This window comes from Xiphophorus maculatus, chromosome 11, assembly GCF_002775205.1.
Source record: "Xiphophorus maculatus strain JP 163 A chromosome 11, X_maculatus-5.0-male, whole genome shotgun sequence".
NCBI lineage: Eukaryota > Metazoa > Chordata > Actinopteri > Cyprinodontiformes > Poeciliidae > Xiphophorus > Xiphophorus maculatus.
The window spans coordinates 9,763,652-9,790,056 of NC_036453.1; the positions used below are offsets into that span (position 1 = coordinate 9,763,652).

General features: G+C 36.9%; 1 protein-coding gene across 2 annotated transcripts in view; it reads right to left on the bottom strand.

The window, feature by feature from the left end:
* Window positions 1-442: 442 nt before the first annotated feature.
* The window catches only part of sgcd (sarcoglycan delta), a 158,491-nt gene continuing 132,528 nt past the window's right edge, over window positions 443-26,405 (bottom strand). For both annotated transcript variants that reach the window (XM_023342312.1, XM_023342311.1), the window contains exons 6-8: window positions 19,918-19,990; window positions 10,284-10,407; window positions 443-5,543 (exon numbers count right to left, since the gene is read on the bottom strand). In XM_023342312.1, coding sequence (XP_023198080.1) covers window positions 5,358-5,543; window positions 10,284-10,407; window positions 19,918-19,990 — 383 coding nt within the window. In that variant the 3' untranslated portion in view covers window positions 443-5,357. The remainder of the gene's footprint in view (window positions 5,544-10,283; window positions 10,408-19,917; window positions 19,991-26,405) is intronic.

Sequence of the window (26,405 nt, forward strand, 5' to 3'; positions counted from 1 at the left end):
TGAGACAATCAAAACACTCCAGGTATTTTTTTTCGATGAATGAATAACAATACAACATGACATTGAAGCTCAAAAACCCAATTTTACATAATACTGCCGCTCTGACATCTATTTAGTGATGGTAACATTCTGCAAGGCTTTGATTGTGATAAAGTATTTTTGAGGATTTTTCTAATTTTTGTGTAAAGTTGTAGTTTTCTACAGTTTTTCCTGCCTGCCTTTGACGTCCTGAGCATCACTGAGACGTACCTGCGCCACAAAATGAAATGATATTTTCTGCTGATGGCAAAATTACCAATGCATTTTTACATAACATGTGCAAACTCTCACATTTGTAAAGTCATAGTGACACATTTCTGCATATTTCATCTGCTGTGGTGTGGCCGTAAAGTCTGAGGTGTTTATTCATTTTCTTTTCAAGAAAACTCCAGAGACTAACACAGCCGGTTTGAACAATGCCTTTTTTTATTTTGGCATCTTTGAAAACTACTCCATGAACGGCAGTTTCTGACTGAAGTGTAAAGAAAAGATGGAAAAACGAGTGGGCTGTCAAGAAAAGAAGGTACACAGTGTTCAGAGTGAAAGCACAGCGCTGAGGGGATTGTTTTTGGCACAGTGAAGGTAAATAACTTTAGAATTTCACTTTGTGTGTGTTTTTGTACACCTTGTTGGATGTTTATAGTTAACAAGCAGGTAGAACTTTCTTGCATTAATTAGTTTACTTATCACTTACCATGACTGAATAACTGACTGATTAGTAAAACAAATCCTGGATGGGTGAAATTAAAACTCATGTTATTAGCAAGAAATTAAACCTAAACATATTTAAGTGGGAATGTTTTAGTAAATTACATATGTGCAAAAACAATACTCCTCAACACTGTGCAGATGTTTCTTCTGCTCTTTCCCTTTAGGTTTTCAGTTGTTTTCTGTGTTTGATTCACTGGCAACCATCCAACACATTCAGCGGAGCAGAAGAACCAAACGTAGCTCATACAAGCGCAAATTTACACACAGCACACTTAGAAGGAATGCAAAGACCTCAGCACCAACGTAGGAAAACAAAAACATCTGCAGCTTTGTGTTTGTAGCAAACATCTGAGCTCAGCCGGCGACACGAGAACATGGAAAAAAATCAAAACGAGCTTCTTCTCCACAGGCCAGCGTTGTATTCACTGCTGTACATGCTGAGTCCATGAATACCTTTTAACTTTTTGGGAGAACTTTTTGCCCTTTTCAGTATAAAAACATGTATCGTACATAAAAAAAAGGCTTCTAAAAGAGCAACGTTTCTGTTTAACGCCACATCATCGCATTTATGTTTACATTATTTACATTCACAGCCCTATAAAAGTCTGTTAACATGTATTCAAAAAGTAAATACAGCAGATTCAGGTTGAGTTTTGTGGGAAAATCTATATTGTACAGTGACATAGGAAACAGAAGGAAAAGTTGGCACATCTGACTAAGAGAGGATACAAAACACTAAAGATGTTGAATAATTAAATTGTGATATGAAGGTGGTGGTAACTTTACTTGTAGGAGTAAAATTAAAAAACTGAACTTTATGCTTAAAGTTACTCCATCTTCTAAAACTGTCCTAATATACTAGAAATATTCCTATGTCCTTGACTATAACTTATCTTTGAAAAAAAAAGAGATTATTTTGCTTTGCAACAGGGAATTTTAAAAAAGATGTAACATTTTGAGTCCAAATGTCTTGCATATTGGTTATTAAGAGTAGTGGACACCGCTGACTACACAATTAGCTGTGCTAGCCCTGCAGAACAAATTATAAACATTAATTCTGAAAAAGTGCTTTCAATACTTTATTTAAAACATTTAAATTCAAATTATGTCTGCCCTTAAAGGACTGCAATCCTCAAGCACTGATTTAATTTTGACATAATTTACATGTTCAATATGGCCCTTAGATATTGTATTTATGCTTATGTATTGTTCGCTATTGTCAATATTATATTTTGTTCTGTTTGTATCTTATTAGAAATCAGGTATGGGAAAAAAAAAGAGAAAGAACACAAGGAGAGGAAACAGAACGTCTTCACCCCCTTCAAAATAAGAGCATGAAAACGGCTAATTGCTTGAATTCTTAAGTGATTAACTAAAACATTAACACAGATGTCGATCTCAATTCGACTGAAAGTTTACAAAACAGACAAGTAATTTAGCTCTCTGGAATTTATCCAGAAAAATATATTTAACCATTTTCAAAGTTAGCAAAGCGCTGCATGAAACATTAGCTCCACTGTTAGCACATTAGTGGATTAGCGGAAGTGTGCAGAGAAGAATGTCTGGTATAGAGAGCCTCTGTCTTTGGCTAGTTTTAGATCAGCGTTATAAACTTTATAGTGGGTTTTATCCACACCGTATATTTTAACATCGCTAAACGTTGGATTGATAACCAATATGGTGATATAAATAGCGTGAGTGAGGATGTCACATGCAAGTCTCTTGTAATGGAAAATCATATCTTTTGTCACCAAATTATTTTTAAATTTATAAAATATAACTCAATATTTGGAGAAGGACATCTTGAAGATATAGCAAAAAAAAAAATCCATTCCTGTTACAAATCTGAAGTATTCTTTTACTTGTGTTGACTGTTTCTTGGCACTCAAACATCTGGATTAGCTTCATACATGTGTTTAGTTTATGGTGATTCATAATTAGGTCTGTCAAAAAATATTTTGATCAAATTAATTCTAAAAAGATTTATGTAATTAAAGATACTAATTTGCATCAAAATCTATACAAAAAGAGCCATTTTCACCTCCTCTCCATGTTTCATCTCTAGTTGGGTCACAACTTTGTACAAATCAGCTGCAAATTCAACAACTCCACCTCTTCCCTTCCTCACAGAGACAAACTTGAAGCACAGCAGCTGGAAGGTTAAAACACATCATATGGCAAATAAATCAGGAAAAAAGTGGCAAGTTTCTCTAAAAATCCACATAAACATGTTATTGAATTAAACCCTTTTTTTTTTTATCTTAAAGTGTTTTTCATCTGGTTCAGGAACATTTTCCAAACAGTTGAACACACTGCAGACACACCATTTTCTTTTACCAACATCTACACGTCCTTTCTTCTAACTGCAAACATTGACAAAAGCCTAATCTTCAGTAAAGTGATTTTCATACACCGTTTATAAAACTGTAGTCTAAAATGACTACTTTTTAAATCATATGAACCTCCTCAGAAGTCCTTCATATCTCAACAAAGGTTTTATTTGATCATATGGAGCTTAAAAAACAACAGCAAAGATTATCAAATAAGTTCTTTATTTTTTACTGACCAAAGCTGTACTACGTGGCACATTTTTGACACATAATTGTCAAGCTTGTTTTTGCCTCATTGTATGCAAACCCTTCACCGGTTCATGGGCGGTTTGAGTCTTGTAATGTTAATTTAAATGCTGAACATTGCCACCATACTGCCAATGTTGAAGGGGTGTTATGATCACAGGAAAATGGAGGTTTGCAAGTTGAAATGTACAACACAATTCATAAAACATCCTTTCTTTAGTTGGATTTTACATGTGTCCAAATTCTTACGCAAGTATTTAATTAGCTTGGATCATTTTTAAAGTTATTAAACAAGGTAGCAAAACTTCTGCAAAGTATATCTTTACATCACCTGTGAATAATTTAACAAATGCTGAAGACCATAGGTGGACTTTCAAACACATTTCTAATGACAAAAATATATTTTAATGTATTCTTAAGGTAAGTGTTAAAAATCAAACCAATACAGTTTAAACTCCACAGTATCACATGATTGCCAAGTCAAGCTTTAACACACACTTAAAAGCAATATTTTAAAAACAAAAATATAAATTGTGATACATGAAAGAAAACCCAACATGCAGTATCCCTTACAGCAGTCGGATGTGAGTGTCTACAGTCGGAGGCGGCTGAAGGTCTTTGCATTCGCACACAAGGAAAAGGTTTGTGAACTGGATAAAAACCAAACTAAAATCAGACCATGAAGCTCATTAATGTCAAAGAAAGTTTGTCTGATGTGCTTCTTCTTGCCACAAGTGCATTGACATAAGGCACAGGCACAGTTCCCCTCTTTCAAAAGAGTGGTTCAATTCATTTTTTTAAACTTACAGTGCAAGAAACCAGTAGGGTGATCACCACAAGGTTTCAGGCAGCTTATTTTATGTATGTATTTATTTATTGTGTTTTAAAATTAATATAAGTTTTGCCTCTCTCAGCAGCCTGGTTGGAAATATATTTTTGTTAAAAGGCAAAATGACAAAACAGCTGCAGAGGGTTGAAAACACACTACTTTAAATTAGATTTTTACTCAAATTAAATATATTTCTCAAGATTTACAACACCTCAGGGTGTGATTTCTCTGCAGCATTGTGAACAATAATCACTTATTTTAATACTTGATTGTTTAATCAATTGGCTGTGATTGATTTGGTGTTAACTGCTTGTGTGATAGAAGACATTTTGGATTAATGAGGAGAAGATGACAAATATTGAATACTTTATGCATAAAAACCTTAACAAACTTTTGTAATTTGATTGAACTTAAGTTAAATGCTCAGACTTTACAGATTTTGATGTGAAGGTAACATGGCCAAACTTGTGTAGAAACTGATAGTGAAAATCAGCTAAATAAAATCACATACAAACACAGCAGATCAAATATTTTTCAATTGTTCTGTAAAACCAAATTGAAATAGCAAAGATGCTTGGCCTGTTGTCATGGGTGATGACCCCAGTGGTTCTGGCACTGAGAAGGTCCAGGGGACAAAAAGGGAGCAGATCAGTGTCTTTTATAGTGGATCTTAGAGGAATTTCCTCTCCATTCCTGTCAGGAGAAAATACTCACTGGAATTCTACGTTAAGTGTTTCATATGTTTGCTTGCTATTAATAAATAGCCGTGTCATGTGAGTCATTTAGGGTCAAGCCATTACGATACAAACACCAACCTTATTTATACTTGTCTCTGTCCAGTAGAGAGCAAAAAGTGCCATTCTGTCCTTCTGTATTAAAAAGGTATTGAAACCTGTAACCTTTAGAGTTTTGTAGAAGTTAGGGAAAAATATATGTTCGCACTGAAATTTGGCACCTTTCAGAAACCTTAAAGCAAACTCGTCCTTATTGACTTTTTAAACACATCAGTAGAACCTAAGGTTAAAGTGTTTTTGATTGAAAAATGACGCTTATTTGTTTGTCCGTTGGCTCCGGCAGTCTTTGTATTCCCCATGGATCAGTCCTAGAGGCAGACAGCGTTTGTACATTGGCCTGCTCTGCATGTTAACCCCCCCCCACCGAATATCTTATTTATAGTTGTACAAAATCCTAGAGTTGTAGTCCTAGAGGCAGACGTTGTTGTTGATCTGGCAGGTGGATCCGGCGCCAGCAAGGGACAGAAAAAGTCTCCCGTTAGGACAAACGCAAACTTCATAGACAGTCTGCCTAGTCCCAGAGGACGAGGAGCTGGAGGAGGCTTTTCCTTCTGGCAGCCTCATCAGACGGATCCTCTGAGCATCCAGAGCAATCTGGGTGAATGGAAAGAAAACTGGTGAGACTGTAGATTGTAGATTGTTCGACATCAGAAAACTTGACTGACAAAATCTTGTTAGCATAGTTACGGTTACCATCAGAAGTTTACATGCACCTGTGCTATTTAACATCCATCCACTGAATATGTCTGTTCATGTAATTAGTCAATAAAAACATGACATGCCATCATTGTCCAACTATTTCCTGTCATCTTCTTCATCTTAGTTTGCACCAGTTGTAAAACCCGGTTGTTATTTACATGACTTGTGTGATGCGAAAAAAAAGTGTTGCAAAATATACCAATTTCGAGACGACCAAAAAACTCACCTCATCCTAGCGCCACAACGTTTAATCAAAAAACAAAAGGTTTTTCTAAATAGCCTTATTTGCATTAAGTGGATCTATTTTTGAAATGTCAAATTGTTCACTTACATGTCAATGAAAACGCAGCTACTGACAATGTTGTTTACTCTCAGTTTAAGACAAACACCGGTGAACACAGAATATTATATACAAGTAATGTCATGATCTGGGCTCACAATGCTCCACTGCAGAGTTATATCAAGGATACAAACTGATAACCTCTTTACAGACAATCATCTCTGGATTAAGGTACTACTGGTGAAGCTATATAGTGTCAAAGGAAACCTGTCAGGTAAATATTACAGGAAATGATGAAGCATGAGAACCGATAGAGGTGAAAGGTGAAATAATTTTTATTCCATTAAACACAAGACAAGCCATTTGAGATTAATGTTACCATAATGTTACCAGTAACTGACTCAGATTGGTGGATATTTGCTGGACTAGTAGGAAATCTGTGTGAGTGCCAAAGAGAAATCACAGGTTAAATTGTATTTTTGTGTTGAACACTTTGTAATGGCTACACAAGGTTTCAGTAATCATTCTTTAACTAGGATGAATTCAGATTTATAAAGAGTAACTTGCTTAACAAATCTAAGCTGATATAATTACATGGGGCCTGATGAACAATCAGGTCCAACAAGCCTTCAAGGCATCAGAGATTGCATAATTGTCACAAATCTATCGTCTGAACTCAAGGTGAAACTAATTTAGATCCGAAAAACATGAAGGAGGATTTTGTCCCCATAAAGATCCAAACATCATTATGTTCAAACATCTCAGCACAGGAAATGTAGAAAAGCTGAGTGGTGGTTCAAGACTGAACCCACCGTTCATCCTTTATGCTCTTCGTCACAAACACATTATTGTTAATTTGAATATCATAAAATCTACTACATTTTAACAAACAAGTGGTTGTGTGTTAAATAACTGTGTTTAATATGCAAAATGGGAATGACATTTTGTGTATTAAACTGGGCCAAAACCAGTTCACAACAAGTTAAATTGGCCAAGTTAATATTTTTTAATAAGAAAAATCAAGTTAATTAAAGGGATGGCAGCTGAAATGATGTTAGTTTGGAGAATCAGAAAGAAATGATCATGGGCAAGTCAAGCAGACATCTACTTCAAACATTAAGGACAGAGTTTATCTTTAAATCAAGAGCAAATTTTTATTACCCAAGACGAATTAATCCTCCAAACTTTGCTGTATTTTTGGAAAATAGTTTTCTAAGGTGACATTCTTAAAGTTAAGTAACACTCCCGTTAAATTCCCAGACAGTACTTTTATGTGGTCTGAAACTGCATTTTCCAGACTTATTTGATTTGACAGTCAAATTTCCCTCCAGATAAATATTACTACTGCAAAGACAAATTAATCAAACTGCCTGAAGATGAGAGAAAAACTGGTGGCATCATATCAAAAAGACTGGAGGCTGTAAACACTGGCAGAGGTGAATGGTCGAAGTGAGTGGTCACTTATCTAAATGTGATTTCTTGGTTTCCTATTTTTAATAATAAATGAGGGTATCTGAGATAACAGATTCATTTAATACAATTTGGAATAAGTCTGCATTGTAACAAAATGTGAAAAAAGTGAATCGCTGTGAAAACTGGATGCAAAGACAAAAATATATTTAATTCTCTATTATCACAGAGCCACACTCTACTGAATCCTATTTTTGTATTTTCTGAATTGTGCTGGAGTTTACCTAACTCAGGCTTCGACCAGTAAGAAAAAAGATCAATAACCATGATTCACAAAAGTGTTTTTTAAAATTTTGTTTCAACAAATATTTGTTGGATAAAAATCCAAAACAGTAAATCTCAAAATCGCCTGCAGTTTACTGCTGGTTATGTCTCTAGAGCAACGACAGAAAAAGCACCCCAAGTTTTCTCTGCTCCCCTCCCTTTACAAACACATTTACTCATAACTCATTTTATCTCTCTCATTGATTGGAACAAAATATCTTTCTCACTCTGTGCAGTAAAAACCCACTGCTGCATGAATCCAATCTCTCTTCCCTGTCCTCCTCCTCGGTCTCCTGGGGCTCGTGCCCAGCCTGTGTTTTACTGGCCACAGAGAGGAGGAGCTCTTCAGCCATAAAACGAAGAAGTAAAGGAGCTATTACCAGGAGCTCCAGGGAAGCATCGTCAACAAATGACCTGGAACCTCTTTTAAAGCTGATTCTCAGCTGACTTCCTCAGGCAGCTGCTGCTGAACAAATCCTCGCACCACAAGGGACAGATGGACCGGGACTCTTCGGGAATTTGTGGGTCCAGGAGGGTAAGAGTACATGTAGATAAGCTTGGTAAAGTATTAATCTAACCGGAATATTTTATTTTAATATTATTTTGAGTTTATAATCTACATCTTATTTATTATGCTGGAAAATTCACTTTGAAATACAAAACTTAAGAGAGAAATCTCTTAAATCTAAGATCAACATGGTGTCATCCATCCATCCATCCATCCATCCATCCATCCATCCATCCATCCATCCATCCATCCATCCATCCATCCATCCATCCATCCATCTCTGCTATAATAGGAATTTTTCTTCTATTTTTAAATAAATTAATTGTGGAAAAGGGAGAAATGTTAACAATAAAAATGACTATTAACCCTAAAAAAAAGACTCCCCCCAATATATTTGTAATTTAAACCACATCCTACAGACAAGTTGTTTGTTGTTATCTATGTCAGTCTACACCTCTCTGTCTAAATCATCTCAATTAGACGGAAACTGTTTTTTATTATCAGTATTTAGATGATTATATTCTGATGCAGGATTCAGTCTCAGTCCAAATGCAGAGTCTCTGTAATTAAAACTTGCTGCAGTCTGTCTGGACAGTTTGCATTAATCTAATGAAGACACGGACACATGCTCGGCGGCCCGTTAACGAGCGGTCGCGCTGCATTTCCGATAATTTCAGTATCTGCTCATGTGGCCCGTCACCGGATAATAGCCAAAACCTTTCTGTAATTGTGGCGGCAGCTCCCGCGGACATGGAGGCTGCGGTGTAAGACAGAGGTTTGACAAATAGACATTTGCTAGACTAATGGAGTGTGAGAGCGCCGTTCTAATTATATGCTCTGTTCACAGGAAGTTCCACATTTAATCTTTGAGCACATGTCTGCAGGCGTGGCTTCTGCTTTTAATTGGACCAGACTGGATCCAGGGTCACCTTCATAACCTCCACTTCCCCCGTTGGTCTCATGTCAGATTTTCCTAAAAACAGCAAACTGTTTTGTGGAAAACTTTTAAATACTTTCTTTCTCCCCTAATCCTCCTGCGTTGATGTTCGCAGATCTGACAAGGGGCGACTGCTGAAATGTATGGAGGAAAATCCTTTTATCAGGAAAGATGAATGCCAGGCTGATGGGTGTAACGAATCGCTGGATGGTTGGAGGAACTCAGGTGCACAAAGGAAAATGATGGGAGAATTAGAAAGATGCTTAAAAAAAACAAGTTAAAGACAGAAAGTGGGAAAGATGAATGGAAAATAAATAGTTATTAGCACATGAAAGTATCAGGAGGAAGAAAAAAAAGAAAGAAATCAACTTCTGCTTCTAGTTTTCCTACTTTTTTGCACTCCTAGTGGACGGCCAGTGAGCAGGAAAATTGCCAGCGGCCATCTTAATAATGTCGAGAACGTTGGCTCGAAGAGCTAAATATTGTTTGTGTTTTTTGCTAAAAATACGTTTGGACAGAAGGAATATTAAACTGAGCTGGAGCCAGAAGACAAAGACGGTTAATTTCTCCACTTGCTGCAACAGAGTGGGAGGTTTTTCCATCGACAGAGAGCCAAGCGGACCTCGCTGTGCGGGGAATAGAAAGCTATGCATAATCTTTCTGGATGGCAGGGTGGAAATGAAATGAAACTGCATGTTGAAAGATCATGTGACTGTACTGCAAAGATCAAAACATCAGAACAGCGTCAAATACAAAAAAATATAAAAAATCAGTTCAGTTCTATATTAAGAAGCGTTCACATACTGATGTTCAATCTGATTTTTTTTTACGTCTGACGTCAGTATTTTATTTTGTATTTTGTTATATGTTGAGCATTCTGTCTGTGTGTCAGGCTACTGCTGCCCAATAATTTCCCAATTCTGGGATCAGTCAGGTTCATCTTCTCTCATGTTCAAAACTGAAAGACTCTCAAAGAGACACTAGTCCAGTTGTCTTCCAGGAAACATTTCAGATATCATATCCTGAAGGACTCAGAATGGAAACAAACGTTAGAGGAAGCAGAATAAGACGATGTCCTGAGATTCTCATTTCTATTCATCATTCTTGACGTCTTTTTATTCAGTTAGTGAGTTTAGCATCCAAGCAACCCTAAAGTCCATTTGGAAGCTGACCCACCTCTCCGTCTTTGGACTCCAGCCGCAGCTCGTTCCTGCAGATGGCCTGGATGTCTCCAGCCTCGGCCAGGATCTGGATTCCTTTCGGGGCCTCCATCAGTAAAGAGCGGGTGGGAGACTCCAACCTGCAACAACACCGCTCCGTTAGAACCTTTCGTCTCTGGACGGGTTCAACCTCATCTCTTCAAAATTCATGCATTTATCCAACAAAGCATAAATCAGAAGGCAAAGCATTCAACAGAGGTTACCATGGCAACAAACATAGGAAAGATGTATTTTCTATTGATATTGATCACATTTCGATTGGTGCAGATATTGTTATTGATTGTTTAGCAAATATCTAATGTATAAAGATGAACCCCCACCATTTTTAGCTGTTGCTTAGCAAGTTACATATTTAACACCATTCATTGGGATTCCAACATGGCTGTGAACAGAAGATTCTTTGACGTCTTTGAATATAAATGGTTGTAACAACAACAAACAAACAACAACAAACAATTAAAAATATTGGTCACATTACTACCAATAAACTCTGTTAAGCTGCATCAAAAGAGACGGACAAGCACTAAGATCTTAGTTTTCTGTAATGAAAACTTGGGACAGTGAGGGAAATACAAAGATCAATGTCAAAGCAAACGTCATGAAAGTGAAAGAGGCCAACCTGACTCACTCACCAGGCAATAAAGTCTGAGGTTTGACTGCTCCACTAATGAACAATGAAAGGTAAGTTGACATGTCTGCATAGCAGCTCCACTTTACTGGTTATTAACCGTGATGATAATCATAATCCTGCCACTCCAGTTGATAATACTGACTGTAAAATGACTGTTGGCTCCCTGCAGTTTTTTTTTTTGCTTTAATTTACATTAAGAGTTAGACTCTCACTCAGCCTTCAAACCCAGGATGATTTATGGATTCAGGTCTTATTAAAGCTGCCCTATTTGAGTAGTACAAAGGTAAGTATGAGAGGAGTGGCAGCCAAAAAACCGATTGGTGAAGGTCCAAATTAAATCTATAATCTTCTTTTATTAACCTCTTGCTCTCTCCCAACAAAGAGGTTTAAGAAGCCCTTAACACTTTATAACAAGAGTTCTTGATACTCTAATGAATTACAACATGCTATCCTACAGAGATGTTTTAGTGTTCAAGCTTAGGAGTTTTTAAGAGTTTAGTGATCTGGTATTTCTGGGGACGAACTGCTTTAAACTACCATGGGCCCCCAGTTGCAGGGGCAGGAACCACAGCAACCGGTGAATAGACAAAATCTGTGGATACGGATTTTTTTAAATAGGCAATTAAAAGTGAGACTCCCACTTTTAACAGCCTATTTTAACACTTTAAACAAAAAAATACTTTAATAAAAAATATACTTTAATATGTAATATGCACAGTCAAATCCATACTATCACAGAACCTTATATATATATATATATATATATATATATATATATATATATATATATATATATATATATATATATATATATATATATATATATATATATATATATAATTTTTCCATATCTTCTTCGTTCAGCCAACCAGCACCAAAGAAAATAAATTGCAATCTTGGATTGGGTGCTTTGAAAATGCCAGCCAATAGCATTGTGGCTAGGTATTTCAACTTCCAAGGCTGCAATTTCTTCTGAATATCTATTGAAATATAATTTATATGTAAATCAGTGAATAGGTGGGTTTTCCACAAATAATTTGCCGTTTAGCTCTGCTGAAAGCTAGGGAGGCACCGATCCACATTTTTCACTACCGATACTAATATCTAAGGTCAATACTGATCCAATACAAACAATCAGTGCTGAATTGACTTAAAACATTACTTTTCAAAATAATGTTCTTTTTTAAATATAGACATAAAATTACTGAATTACAAATTTATTTGACTCAGCAAGCTATCTGATTCTTCAACTTATATTTCAGACCTCCAGATCTTGACAAAACTTCAAATGACTGAGTTTGCTGCCTCAAAAAGAAGACAGAAAGAAGGTGGACACTGGAAATTAAAATATTAGTTGCACTACTTCTAAAGCCAAAACATAAACATTAATGTAATGCTCTATACCAAAGTGGTATTTAGCAGAATGCTAATGCTAAAGCAATAAGTTCAACCAAGTCAATTTCTACCATATGTCAATGATGCAATGTGCTATATCGCCCTCTACATGTCAAAATTGTTATTGCACACCTACCTGTATTGTTGAGATTCAGGAAGTGATTCTTTACAACAAACATTTCACACATTGTTTCAGTTTTATTGTTGTTACTTATCGCTAACTCGGTTGCTAATTTGGCTAATAAACACGGTAGGGCTTCGGTCAGAAAGCCTGCAGGACATCAGTAGATTTTAAACTATTTACAACATTTGGGTACAGAATAAATATAATCTGCTGCACCACATCGCAGGAGGAGAAGATGAGATAATGCTGGGTAAACAGCCTTCACCTACTTCAAAATAAGATCATGAATTCAGGCTAACTACTTGAAGAATTCTTAAAGGTTGATAGCCAAAACTTCAAATAAACTCCATCCAACTGAAAGTTTACAAAACAGCCAAGTAAATGAAGTTAGCTCCGCTTTTAGTACATGAGCTGGATAGCAAAAGTGTGTTTTCTACTGACAAAGTATTTTTTGCATTTTTCATAAGATCAGGCAGAAAATAATGTAAAAACACGTCATGGTGCTGAGTTTGACTTATTAAGGCAAATTTTCTTTGGATCAGCTGATGATATGAGTCAAAAGCTGAATAAAACCTTCAAGTCTATAACTGCACTATATAGGCACAGTCTACTTAGCATCTCATTCATCATTTAACCTAAGACATCTGGTGATCATGTAGCAACTAAGTCAATACACTTTGCTGCTCTACAAGTTTGTTCCTCCTCATCAGTCAGTCGTTTTCTTTGTTGTCTATAAGGAAATGTTTGAAAGCAAACAAAGCAGATTTGCTGTTAACATTCAGAGAAGTGCCTGCTGAAGAAAAGGCCTCCACGCTCTCATCTCCCCTCGTTCTTTAAGGTTCCTCCTCTGGGAGTCCGGCTGTGAATTCTCTCTCATTCATTTCCTCTTCACGACCCACATGAATTCAATGCTTGTTTCTTTTTCTTTGTTCTTATTTCTCCTCCATTTTCTTTAGTTTTTTTTTTATATCAAACAAAAAGCAAGCTTCAGTCTCTCGTCTACCTGTTTTATTCGATGTTTCCAGTCTGTTCTACCTGGTGTAGGTTTATGGTTTATTTCCATGATGTCATCTGTGTTACTTTTACGACTGGCACAAGCTCATTTCCTCTCAGCGATCAATAAAGTTCCATCTTCCTCTCTGACCTGTTTTCTTCTCCGCTTTATTCCTCCTTTATATCAGTTTTTTCCGTCCTCTTCCCAGGCACGGCTTCGTATCTACAACCAGGATCAAAGGTTAATAACTTTCTGCGCTTCTTCTTCATATTGTTCGTCTTCAGATAACGGTGAAAGGTTTTTAATGCTGCAGATACCGTAGATGTGCAGCATGTGAAACATGCAGCTTTAATGCTCCCTGCCTTTGGCTAAATGTGACTCCTTTCTCCTTGATCTGCAACTGTTACCTGCACTGCAGGAACACAGCAGTTCTGACAGGATTAACACATCTCTATTGAAAAGTTTCACTGAAGATGCAATTATTTCCAGATTTTTGATGTTTGTTTGTTTCTCCAAACCCATTTTCGATCACCAAAATGGGTGATCGAAAATGGGTCCGCTGTCAACACCTCCACTGTTGAGGTGTAGTGATCAAGCAAACACATAATTTGAGTAAATGAAAAGTATAATTTTCAAATGATATTTTCATAATAAACTGGTTGTGCAATCCTTAAAAATAACAGATTTATTGCTGAAACTGGATTAATTTAAGATGAAAATATTTGAGCATTTTCAGTTCTAACTTTTGAAACATTTGAAAGTAAAACAAACGCCATCCATAGTGAAAAATACAACAAACATCTACACTTACACTAAAGTTTCATCTATTTTAGTTTTACATTGAAATAAAAACGCAATTATTAAAAAGATGCTGAACTTGCATCGCTGCCCAGATTAGAAAACCTGGCAGAGACGTTGGCAGTTGTGATCTTTGCATCTATGGAGCCTCAAGTTTCCAACTCCTCTGAGGTGCAGGGTCATAGCTTAGGTGTTATGTGAGCTTTGGAGATGCTAACCAGTTCTTCCCATTTGTACAATGCCTTGTTGCCATGGCTACGCATCATAACAAATGTCTGTCGATCAAAAAGTAAGAGCAAAACTCCCTCCAGCTGCACAGCTTCCAAAAACACAGGGAATAATAACAATCAACCTAAAGCCTCAGCCTAAAAGAAATTAAATTAAAGTTTACTTACTAATAGAGTTAGGAATAAAGTGGTGAAGGTATTTAATGCAAGAAATAGGAGTGTGGATGACAACCAGGGAAGGAGACAAAAAGTGGGAAAAGGTGAAAAGCAACATTTATTTAATCTGTGGTTTGTGATGCAGCAGCCAGGTGTCATTGTTTGTAAAATAATCCGAAATGCTTCTGTGCAGCTCTGCCTCCTGATGTTGAGGTGTAGCGGAGAACAATAAACCTGGAACAGCGTGTTTCCAGGGGGTGAAAGTCGCCTCAAAGTTCTAACATTTAACAGGGCGTGAAAAATATTCCTTATGTATTTATGACCCATCGCCCTTCCTGGAAACGTCAAGAGCTTTCACAACAGTTTATTCAGTTTCAGAGATTTCACCAATGATAAAGCGATATATTTTGGAAAACTGAACAGGAATGGACTGAGATATTTGCGTATTTGTGTCTGGAAAAATACAAAATAAAATCTTTTTAACAGATTTTGAAAAGCAAGTCAATTTATAATGGAGGTAACACTTGCCAGAAATAAAGTAACTCAAGAAAGTGCTGCTAAATTGTTTTCGCTCTTGTGTTTGACTCAGCTTCATTTTTTAATTGATTTATCCAACAGGGAGGCCTTTATCTGAGTCTGGTATAATATGGAGGAAAAAAAAGGCTCTCGTCACTGAGAAAAGAAAACTCTCCAGACTGAGATACTGAGACTGAGAAGTTTTAAAAAGATTCTGAATGTTAAAACTTTTTTGTCCTTTATGCTCTTCTTAAGGAGGGAAATCACCTCAAGTCTTAGCTCAAGCAAAAGAAAAAAAAAGACTTTCCGTTGCATGTTTGTCTTCCAGTTCACATTATGGCTTCATATATATTCCTTTAATCTGTGCTCAGAGTTAGTATGGAGGTAAATCAAGCTGTATTATCGAATTCAGCCACGCTGGAGTTTCACTTTCCCAAAGACGACTGACTGATGCAAGGACACATCCTGTTGACAAGACATTACCGCGCAGATGGATCTGACGGCCACGGTTTCAATAAGAGAAGTGTCAGCTCTGGGTGGGACGTGTGTTTTTATGTGCAAATGTCTGGTGTTATGATATCCTCAAATGGGATTTGGATGCTTGATTGCTACCTGCTATGGATTTGCAGAGATTTGAGAACGATTAGATTTTAGCTACACTCCAATGAGTTTTCACGTCTTTCCTGACATAATTGGCCATTTTTCATCTTCAACTGGCTGGCTGGTGCCAAAGATGTACAAACTGAGGACAATGAAGGAAGAAAAACACAGTCGCATAGATGCAAACTGTCAAGTTATATAGACAATGACGAGACGGGTGCTGTGGAGCGTTCACGAATTATCTGAACTTTGTTAATGAAACTTTCGTCAGGCATTACATGTTTGAAATGATCCCACAAAGGAAAGCAGCAGTGATTGATGAGGATTGGGCCATTTCGATGCCCTCATCACTGAATCGTTATGTTTGTCATTGAAATGTTTTGTCTTTGAACCCTAAAGGCCGACACACGCCGACAATAAAGATACATGACAAAAAAGATGCTCCAATATGTTTTTTGATTAAAAACCAGCAGCGCAGTGATCATTTCTATTTTGTTTTGCTATCTTTCATTGACAATAAAAGGTTTACAGCATGGCTACAGATGAAGTAATATAGCAATTCAGATTTCAGAGGTGGGTGAATGCCGAGTATCACATATACAGAAAGAGCTTTCTGGTTTTTCTGGTTAAGCACAGGTTATATATAATGTTCCATATCATTATAAGGAAGCAAGAAAGATGATTTTTCTAACCATATTGAAACTTGTGTGTTTTGCAAAACTGAAAATGAAACACTTTTTTGTATCATGCCAGCTTCTATACAGCAATTGCGAGCTGGTACGATTCACTTTCTTACTGCACTGCTTCAAACAAACCAAAACCTTTTGTGCAATCTGTTCCCCTCCTCACCAGTGGTGGCAGCGCACAAAGAACCACTGAAGGAAACACAACAACATCTGAAATAGATACTTCCTTCTTCAAAAAATGTAAACAAAAATGGGGTGATGTCAGATTTTAACAGTTGTAGGATTTCTCTTTTGTCATTGGTATAAGACCATGAGCCATTTATCTCACTAGATCTAGACTCTTGCGCTAGTTTTGGTTGTAATTACACAGAATGCATTATGCATTCAGCCCTCCTCACCCCCTCAAACCAAACAGACTTTCTAGATAAATGATCTGAATCGGGTTAAACGGGGCTGGTGTTAAAGGACTTCAACAGCCTTTCGACAGAGTGAATGTGGAATAAACATTTTATCATTTTTATATGGTCAGGAAGAAATAATATTTTAGACTTTTTATTGTAATTGTCTAGGAAAACTATAATTGTGTCATAACTGACCTGCAACAACACAAATATAGAGGATATAACTGCTTAGACGCTCTTCTCTTTCAAGTCCCACCGTTTCACTCCTTCGATGTTTTCTTATTCTCTCCACCCGAACATCCATCACATCCCTTTCTCTCTTTTTTTCCCCCTGGGTTTCTGTTGCCCTGATTGACTGTCATCACAACTGACAGCACAGCCAAGAGAAAGATGATAAACAAGACATTTACATTAGAGAGACGTTCACACCTCACACTTGCTCATAAAACCTGCGCTGTAGGGGGAAATAAGTGATGGGAAAAAACCACACAGCAAGCCGAAGATGATTTGGAACTGCACCTGTGCAAAAGCTCTTCTAACCTCAAAACGAATTTCACCAAAAATCTTTTGACTGCTGTTGTTATTGGAGGCAATAATTTGCCCCGAGAAAAAGTAGTGGATTCACATTGCGAAAGGCATGGCTGCAACATCAACTTAGGAGCTGGTGTTAGGTTGGACATTGTTCACTCAAAGCAGAAACATGAAGGTGTGACCAGGCTGCTACAAAAAGAAAAACACCCTCATTGAGGGCAAACATAAACCAGGCCAATCTGATTACTACAGTTTTCTGTTGAGCAGCTCCTAAAAACCAGGATTTTACTGATTCAGTAATTATTTTCTTCTATCAGTGAAAACAGACTTGGTTTGTCCTGAGACACTGGATCCGTTTTTAATGGTGTTCATGGATTTGTTCCTTTCAGTATGTAAGATCTGTTGTCTCTGATGATGACTGTTTCTACACATGAAAGCAGGTTTGTTTTGCTTTAAGAACCTCATGTCCTGTGAAACAATTTGGAATGGTTGAATGCTGCAGACAGCTGGATTTGGACTTTTGTGGATGTTTCTTCAATATCAGTGATGTTTACAATCAGCTTGATGTTGTTTCAGGTGATAACTTCAGTTAAGTTCTCAGTGAGCTCTGTATCGAGTTAAAAACAATGATGACATAACGTTTCAGTTTGGTCTACCTTTTTACCTCCGCTGTAGTTATTTTCTGTGTCTTTTTGGTCGCTGCTCGTATCTTATCCCCTTTCGCATCTCATTGATAAGGGTTTTGTTGCTAAAATGTCTGCAGTTTTGATTTAGAAACAACAGGCTCTGGATAAACAGGGAAGAGGAAACGCTCAAGGATAAAATATCTGTTTTTAAAGATGAACCCATTGATCTCACAGATACACAACACAACTCTGACTCCAACAAACCGGGGTCGTTACAGAGTGTTAACCTGCATCGGTTAAAAAAAGCTGTTTTTACACACTTCACTGGTTCGCTTATTCTGCCTTCTTCTCAGGTTAGACATTTAAGTTAACCGCAAGGTGTGAAAATCTGCATCTGAGTGAAATGTGAACGGTTTATGAACCAAAAACATTTGTGAGTTATTGCTGTTAAGTTATTTATGTCTATGTGGGATTTATTGCCGACAAGATTAAGCTTATAAACAGTTTTGGCTCAAATATGGCATCAAACTGATGGGAATAAAAGATTAAACAGCCAACAAAGGTGGTGATTTAATTGGCTGTGTGTTTGATATAAGTCATAACAACAACTGCTTGTTAAAAATGTAATTTATAACTGAACCAAGGCCGCAAAAAAAAAAAAAACCCTCCACGTTAAAAGAAGCATCCTGAAAACAATAGCAATCAGTCTTATAATTTTACAACATAATTTTTTTCTGCCTGTGTCTTTACTGCTGTCAATAAACTATTTTTACTGTTTGAAAGCAATATCCTCTCCTGTAATGGTCAATCTGGAGAGACAAATGAGGCTCAGCAGCTAAGTTTTCATTTCTTGAAATACACAATGCAGGAGTCAACATCACTTCAGCATATTTTAGGCTGCTTTGTGCCTGTTTTACTTGAAGAAAACATCAACAATTCATTCTTTTTAAATGTGGTGTAATATCCTTTATTTTGGTTGTTGTCATGGTCTAACTGGATACAAGTCTGAAGCTATAACTTCTGAATTACTGGCCCCTCAAAAGAAAGTATTGACCCCATGAAAGACTAATTTAATGTCTATTAATTGAGTTTTCCTCTTATAGATTGGCTCAATAGCCCAGAAAAGAAATATTGAGTTCATTAGAACAGAAAATGAATAAAATAGCTACTCACTACTCCATTCAGTGTGAAATAATGCTACAGTGTTCATGCAGAATTCCACAACAGCATGTTAGAGTCATACAAACAGAAAAACAGAGTAAATTTCCACCAATAAACTCAGAACATTTTAGATATAGCTAAAAAATTCTTGTAAACAATTTGTGAGAAAAAATAGTTCATTTCATACACTTAAAAAAAAAACTTGGAAATTTTCTGAGCTGAATTTTTTTGAATTTTGAAGATCAGAAAGTATTAAAAAGTTGGGGAAAAAAAACGATAATCCAAAATCGTTTGGACACACATATTCTTACCAACTATTTTTATCTAGTTTCTAATACAAGTATTTTAGTCCACTTGAATTAGGACAAAGATAACTTAAAAGTAACTGTTCAGCAAGATAAATCTCCTCGTTTTAAGTCAATGATACACTCTATATTCAAGAATTATTGACTTAAAGAATCTCCTTTTCTTGTTGAAAAGTTAACATTGTCTTATTTTACATGTAATGAAATATTTGCACTAGAAACTAGCCAAAAATACTTTTGTGCTTTTACAGTGTAGTTTTCTAATAAACAGCCCTAGTAATGTTTTCAGTGTCTTTTTTTTAATCTGTACCCTTGTACCTTTATAACCTTTAATTATTTGTTTATAATTGTTTTATGTTAATTAGTGTAAAAGAATGTCAATAAAAGGCTTCTTTCCATGAATCCGGCCTTTGAGCAGAAAGACTGGATTCTGACTCACCGTAGCTCTTTGAACGGCTCGGCCCTGACATGCGGCGTCTCCACAGATTTGCTGAACACTGCTCCTTCGGCCCCTGAAATCACAGAACAGAAAGTCAGACAGAAAGCTGCATCAATTGAAACCACAAACCCCTTCTGTCCAATCAATGGACATAATCTGTGAGACTCTGCCAATCTATACGGCTCTAGTCGAAGTGCACAGCGGCCCTCGGCTCGCCTCACAATAAGATGGGAGAATGCTCTTCCTGGATAATATGAGAGTCAACTTCTGAAAGGAAACAGCAACATTTTGAAAGAAAATCTGTCTACAAGGCTTCTCTTATTACAGTGTTTTACTTGCTGGTAGTCAGTAAGATGACTAACAGCAAAGCAAGGAATCGAATATATCAGAGGATCTATTTATTTAAAGTTATCCTTCTTTTATTCCATGCAAATTGTTAGATAACCATTTGATATTTTTAAGGTGTTTCTAATGTTGTATAAAACAAGCATAAATGGTTAAATACAAAAATCTGCAGAATATGTCATGTTTTTTTTTATATGAGTAATCACTACACTGCAAAAACAAAATCTAATGAAACATTTTTGGTTTGGTTTTTAGTTCAAATATCTCAGTACAAACTAAGTAAGACAGAACTAACTTAGAAGTAACTTTTCCACAAAATATAAGAGATAGTTTTATGTCAATAATTTCTTAACTAATAGTTAAGTCCAGTGGAAATAATAGTTTTTATTAATATTAAAGGATTACTGAGTACAATCTAATGTATGTTGCTGAAAAAGTTATGTGACTTAGTTTTGTCTTATTCCAAGTATGCTAAGATATTTGTTCAAAATCACTTGCTCTGTGTCCTATCAACAAACTGGAAACAGGATTTTCTTCAGCCATAGCTTTCATCTTACCGCTTTTCCCTACACTCATGCTTATCTGCAACCAATAGTTGTAATTTTGACAGATTACATTTTTAATTATTGGACAATTTTCATCAGAAAACTGAGAATTTGAGGATTATTTCAAAAATTGTTCTACATTTAGGACATAGACCAGGGGTGGGCAATCCTGGTCCTCGAGGGCCGGTGTCCTGCAACTCTTATATGTCTTCCTGGTCCAACACACTTGAATCCAACAGCTGAATCACCTCCTAAGTGCAGTGAAGTTCTCCAGAGTCCTGTTAACGACCTCATTATTTGACTCAGGTGTGTTGAAGTAGAGATAAATCTAAAAGTTGCAGGAGACCGGCCCTCGAGGCCTGGAGTTGCCCACCCCTGACATAGACAGTAAAAAAAAAAAAAAAATACTTTTACTGTCAGTGACATTGAACTCCAGTGGTGACTTTCAACTCTAGAGCGCTGCAAACTGAGTCTAACTTCAACTATTACTCCTCTCTTGTTTTGCTTGATTGCAAAGAGGTACAATATAACAGCACTGAAGAAAAACAAAACACACACAGAAGGTAATTGGCTGGCCCTTCACCCTGAGGCTCTGATTGACCGTAGTGCCAGTGCAGGCGCCGCTTAGGGCAAACCCAACCGTTCAGTCACATCAAATCAACTAAGCATCAGGTGCAGATCAATAGCCATGACTAAATGCAATTCAAAGCGTTTTGAGCGGCTGCTGGGAGTCCAAACAGCCATTGCTCAGTGACACATTTAAGTCTTCAACAGTAAGCACGATGGAGAACCAAACTCTCGAATGTATTAAACAGTCATTTCTGCCATGTTTCCTCAATTTCGCAGATTAAACGGGAATTTAGTCTGACTATGTCACAACATGTCATTTTCCCAACCTCTTCATTTTTACATTGTGCTTAAAGGAAGGTGACAAAAATGTTTTTTCTGTCAAATGAAGCCACGGACTTCCTTATTTGTTCATTCTCTTTTATCCTTCCATTTGGGTTTCAATTGTTTCTAAAAACTGAACAAGCACTTAAAACAACCAACAAACTGGTTTTTGGCAATAAATGAATACATTTTTTGGTGTCAGGAAAATTAACCTTTTCAAAAACCTTTCAAATGTAATGTCACAAATTTTCAACTGAAGTGGACGTCCAGCATGTTTTGACAAGACCATAGACCTATCCTACCCTGTTCAAGGAAACATAATTGTTCACTTTTACATAAGAATAGACTTAATAAGGCAAATATGCAAAAATATTTTAAAGTTTTTGATCAACAGTCATTTACACATCATTTGCCTTCTAAAAAATCTGACTACTTTATTAGTGAAATAAATGATTACATATTAGCTTACTGTTGAGCAAGTAAGATTGGTCAAAGATTCCTCTCGGGGGTGAGGAGGAGTGTAGCTTGAGGATGTTACAAAGAGCAAATTTTATTTCGCAAATTTAATGAACATAACCACATGCTTTATTTTTGGAAAATTCACTCCTTTGCTGCAAGCAAAATGCATAAAAACGTATTTTAAACTGACAACACCTGGACTGAAGCACTTCTGGCAGAACAAGTCTGACATATTTTGCTATTCTTTAATTAAACAGATGTTTAATGGTTGACTTTCTCTGAACACCGGGGATATTTACAGTCTTGCTTCTTCAGGGCGAGCTCTTCATAACTATAAAAAACAGGGAAATATAAAACATCTCTATGCAAATTCATGTTCTCGCTCACCCGTGTGGAATACATAACTCTCTCCTTAATCACCCCTACAGGTGGAGCCACTTCTGTTCCTCTTTTAAATAGATTGAGCTAATTTTTGAAAAACGCCTCGTCAGTACAAGATGTAAATCAGGTAGAACAAGGTATGGCTGGTACATATGTATTTTACTGTACTGTAATTGACCATATAGTGTGAACAAAGGCAGCAGTTAAGTGTCAGATCTTTTCAATCAAGGTTTAAAAAGCGACATTTCATTTTATTTCAGAGAAGCTTTTGACAAGATAAGGTAACATTTAAATTATTTGCTGCTCACTCACTCAGAAATAGATTGAGAGGGAAATCACTCTGTGATGTTTGTGTGCATCAATCATATTTTTATTGGTGGTATGTCCTAGAATCCTAAAAAAACAAGTGTAGATTTTTATTAGCTATAGTACAGCAACAAACTTAATTTAGATTTCTGAGTGTGTGTGATCACACTATCTGCATTTTTTTACATTACAAAAAGAAATTATATTTAATATGTTTAATTAACAGTCCCTTAACTACTAACCACTTGTTTATATAAAAATGTCACATATTTGCTGAAACTGTCACAGCAAGGTATGAGACAGAAAATCTGAGAAAAAAATTAACTCCTCTGCTTTCTCTCAGTGCTCCCAGCGATAACTAGAAACAACCAACCAGAGCCAGGAAGTGGGTCTTAGCGCTGTCAATCAAGTCTGTGTGTGTGCGCTCCACTTGTTCTATGCTATAGCTTCTCCCCGTCAGCAGAGCCTGTGGTGAATGCTAAGTCTATTTAGCATGGCAACTAATCATGATGGATAAACAGTTTTCCTGTAACAGTAATTTGTTTCTCTGCCATTAACACATTTAAGAAATAAAAAACATTATTTAGAAAGGGACAATGTACAGCTCAGACATAAATATCACCATTTGATGTGGTGTATCAGATTATAGCATAAGTAGGCCTGTCACGATAACAAATTTTGCTGAGCGATTGTCTCAAAAATTATTGCGATAAACGATAATATTGTTTGAAGACCTTTTCACACTGATTTAATGGAAATGACGTAATAATGCATGCGATTTCCTGCCAAAAATAAATACACTTTATTTTCAAAAGAACACTTAACACTGGGACTGATAAACAAAACAACCAAAAACAAAAATAAAATGGATTCTCAGCCTCCATTAACAAAAAATTTACTTGAATTAAAACTAAACAACATAAAGCCAAAGTGGAAATAAATACTGCATTCAACCAAAAGAGTGCAGATTATGAAGTCTGTATATTATGTTGCCCTTCAGTAATAATTACATTTAAATAGAGAAAATGGGAACATCGACTACCTGATGCAAAAGTTCACACTACACGTTTTCTTTGTCCCGATTTTCCCCTTATGATAATTTTAGAATGTTGGGATTTCTAAGATTGTTGCTTGTGATTTTATAACCGATCATCCTGTAGTGTTTGGTGTGTTACGGTAGATCATCGTGGCCGCTCAGATCTAAATCAGGGTTTTCCCGACTGGGAGCTTAACGCAGCCTGTTGAATGTGACAGGCAGCCAATCAGAAAGCGTAGATTCTCCTCCATGCTTTCTGAGGGGAAATTACGGAGGGGAATCCCAAACAGCTGATACGGCGCAACCCGAAGTCCAGCGGACATTGGAGATGATATGTGGAAACAACATTAATGTTTATTCAACATTTTGTGCAAAGAATATAGAAATGACAAGAGGAGGAGTTGGAGCAAAATTGCTACCGCAGTTGATAAACCCGGTAACTTTTCAGCTGTTCTTGTGACATAAATAGGTTATAATGATTTTCATTCAGTCAGGACTTTACGTCACATGCATTGCAGGTAGATTGTAGTAAAGCATTGATTAATGCCTGGTTTTAAAATTAGTTCACTGGACTTGTTGTAGCCATTATTTTGTGCCCATTGTTAGACACCACACGGCAGGACCGAACCGATCGAACCGTTATACCTAGGATTTCTGTCGCTAATGTGTGGTCTGTCAGGTTTTGAAAATGGACCGACAATCGGCCGACAGCTCTAAGATCCTGTCGTGTGCGCTGGGCTTTACACTAAGGAAATGAGGAAGGGAGGGTCAGTGGAGAGCACCGGAGTTGAGCCTTTTTTCATTCAGTGTCATTAACAGAAAGAGAAAAAGGCTGGAAGAGACGATAAAGCCAATAATTAAAATGACGTAGATAGTTTTAATTTATCATAAGATTAATTGATTTATCGTTTATTGCAACAGGCCTAAGCATAAGCTAATTCACACCTGCAGTCCCTTTACAGGTAAGTTAGCAGCATGTTCTTGAGATTGATTGACAGCGCTAAGACCCTCCTCCTGGCTCTGATTGGTTGTTTTTGGTCAAGAGTTATGCATTTTTTCTTCACATGGCAACAAGAACTCAGGGAGAAGGTGGAGGAGATCAAACTTTTCACAGATTATCTGTCTCATATTACACTGTCACGACATGGTGATAGTTCTAAAAATATGTAAAAACACTTATTTTTTTTTTATAAAAGTTATTTCTTGCAGCTTTAAGGACAGAACAGTTTATGAAAGTGAGAGCCCAGATGTTCAGCTCAACTTAAAATTTGTCCATAATCAGACTCCTCCACTGGTGAAAATGAAGATATTTTCAGCTCCGCTGCCTGCTGGAGTAGCATTCAAAGGCAGGGGAACGAGACGGCTCCATTCATGTGCACCTCCGGTGAATAAAGTGTGATTTATCTGATCATCTGGATCACATGGTGCACATGAATAGCGAGCAGGAAGCAGCAATACGTCACAGGTCTGAAATGTTGGCGGAGCGTTTGGGGCGGAGGGTCGGGATGAGAAAATAAACTATGCCATTAAAGATTAATGCGAGCGCCGGAGCAGCTGTGTGTCCGTGTGAATCCATGTCCGTGTCGAGGTGTTTATGGGGTAGTACTCCGAGCAGGACCAGATATCATCAGCTGAGGCTTGAAGTATCTCAGAGGTGATGAAATACAGAGACATACACGCCACAAAAGAAACTACCTGCAGGAATAATCTCGGTGACGCAGTTGAGGCAGTAGACATGCATGAGCGACACTTACTGAATACCAAAAGCCTTTGTTTATTTGCCAGCACTCATAAGCACACAATCACATAATTCTGACATTTTACCATTGTTACATGAACATTCCCCCTCCCATTCTGACAGACTGTGAAAAAAAAACACACATACTGGGATATATTTGTATTTTAAGCAGCCAATTTAATGTGGATTAAAGGTAATGGCAGCTTGTACCAGCCATGTTTGCCAGCTGTAATAATTAATAACAAAACACTTGTCTTCCATCCTGGTTTGAGTCAAAAGCCAAAACCAAACGTGCCAAGAAGAAGAAATAAAAATAAAGGGTGTTGGTAGAAAGCCAATTATGCATTGAATCATAACAGTGAACTGTTGCCTGAAGAAGAATGGCATCTAAGCAGACATTGTAGATCAGTTTGACACTAACTGCTGTTGCAAAGTTTGGTCTCTGGCCATCGTCGTCTTTCTGTCTTTAGGAGCTGAAACTAATAGAGTGCAAATATTGAGAACTTGATGAGACTTTCCATACTGGAGCAGATTAAACTCCACATTAAATTAGGTAAACCTGCTCAGCTTCCTGCTGTAGTTTCGCTCTTTTCACATTTTACTACATTTCCCTGAAACCTCAGATCTTCTGACACAAGCCACTTCTTTTTTCTCCACAATTCAAACTGCAGGTGACACTTCTGAAAGGCTTTATCTCCTGTGTAGAGTAGGTAGATCTAATTGGCCACCATGTTTCACTGGTCACTAAATCAATTCTAGACTGTGATGCTCAGAGGGCAGAATATAG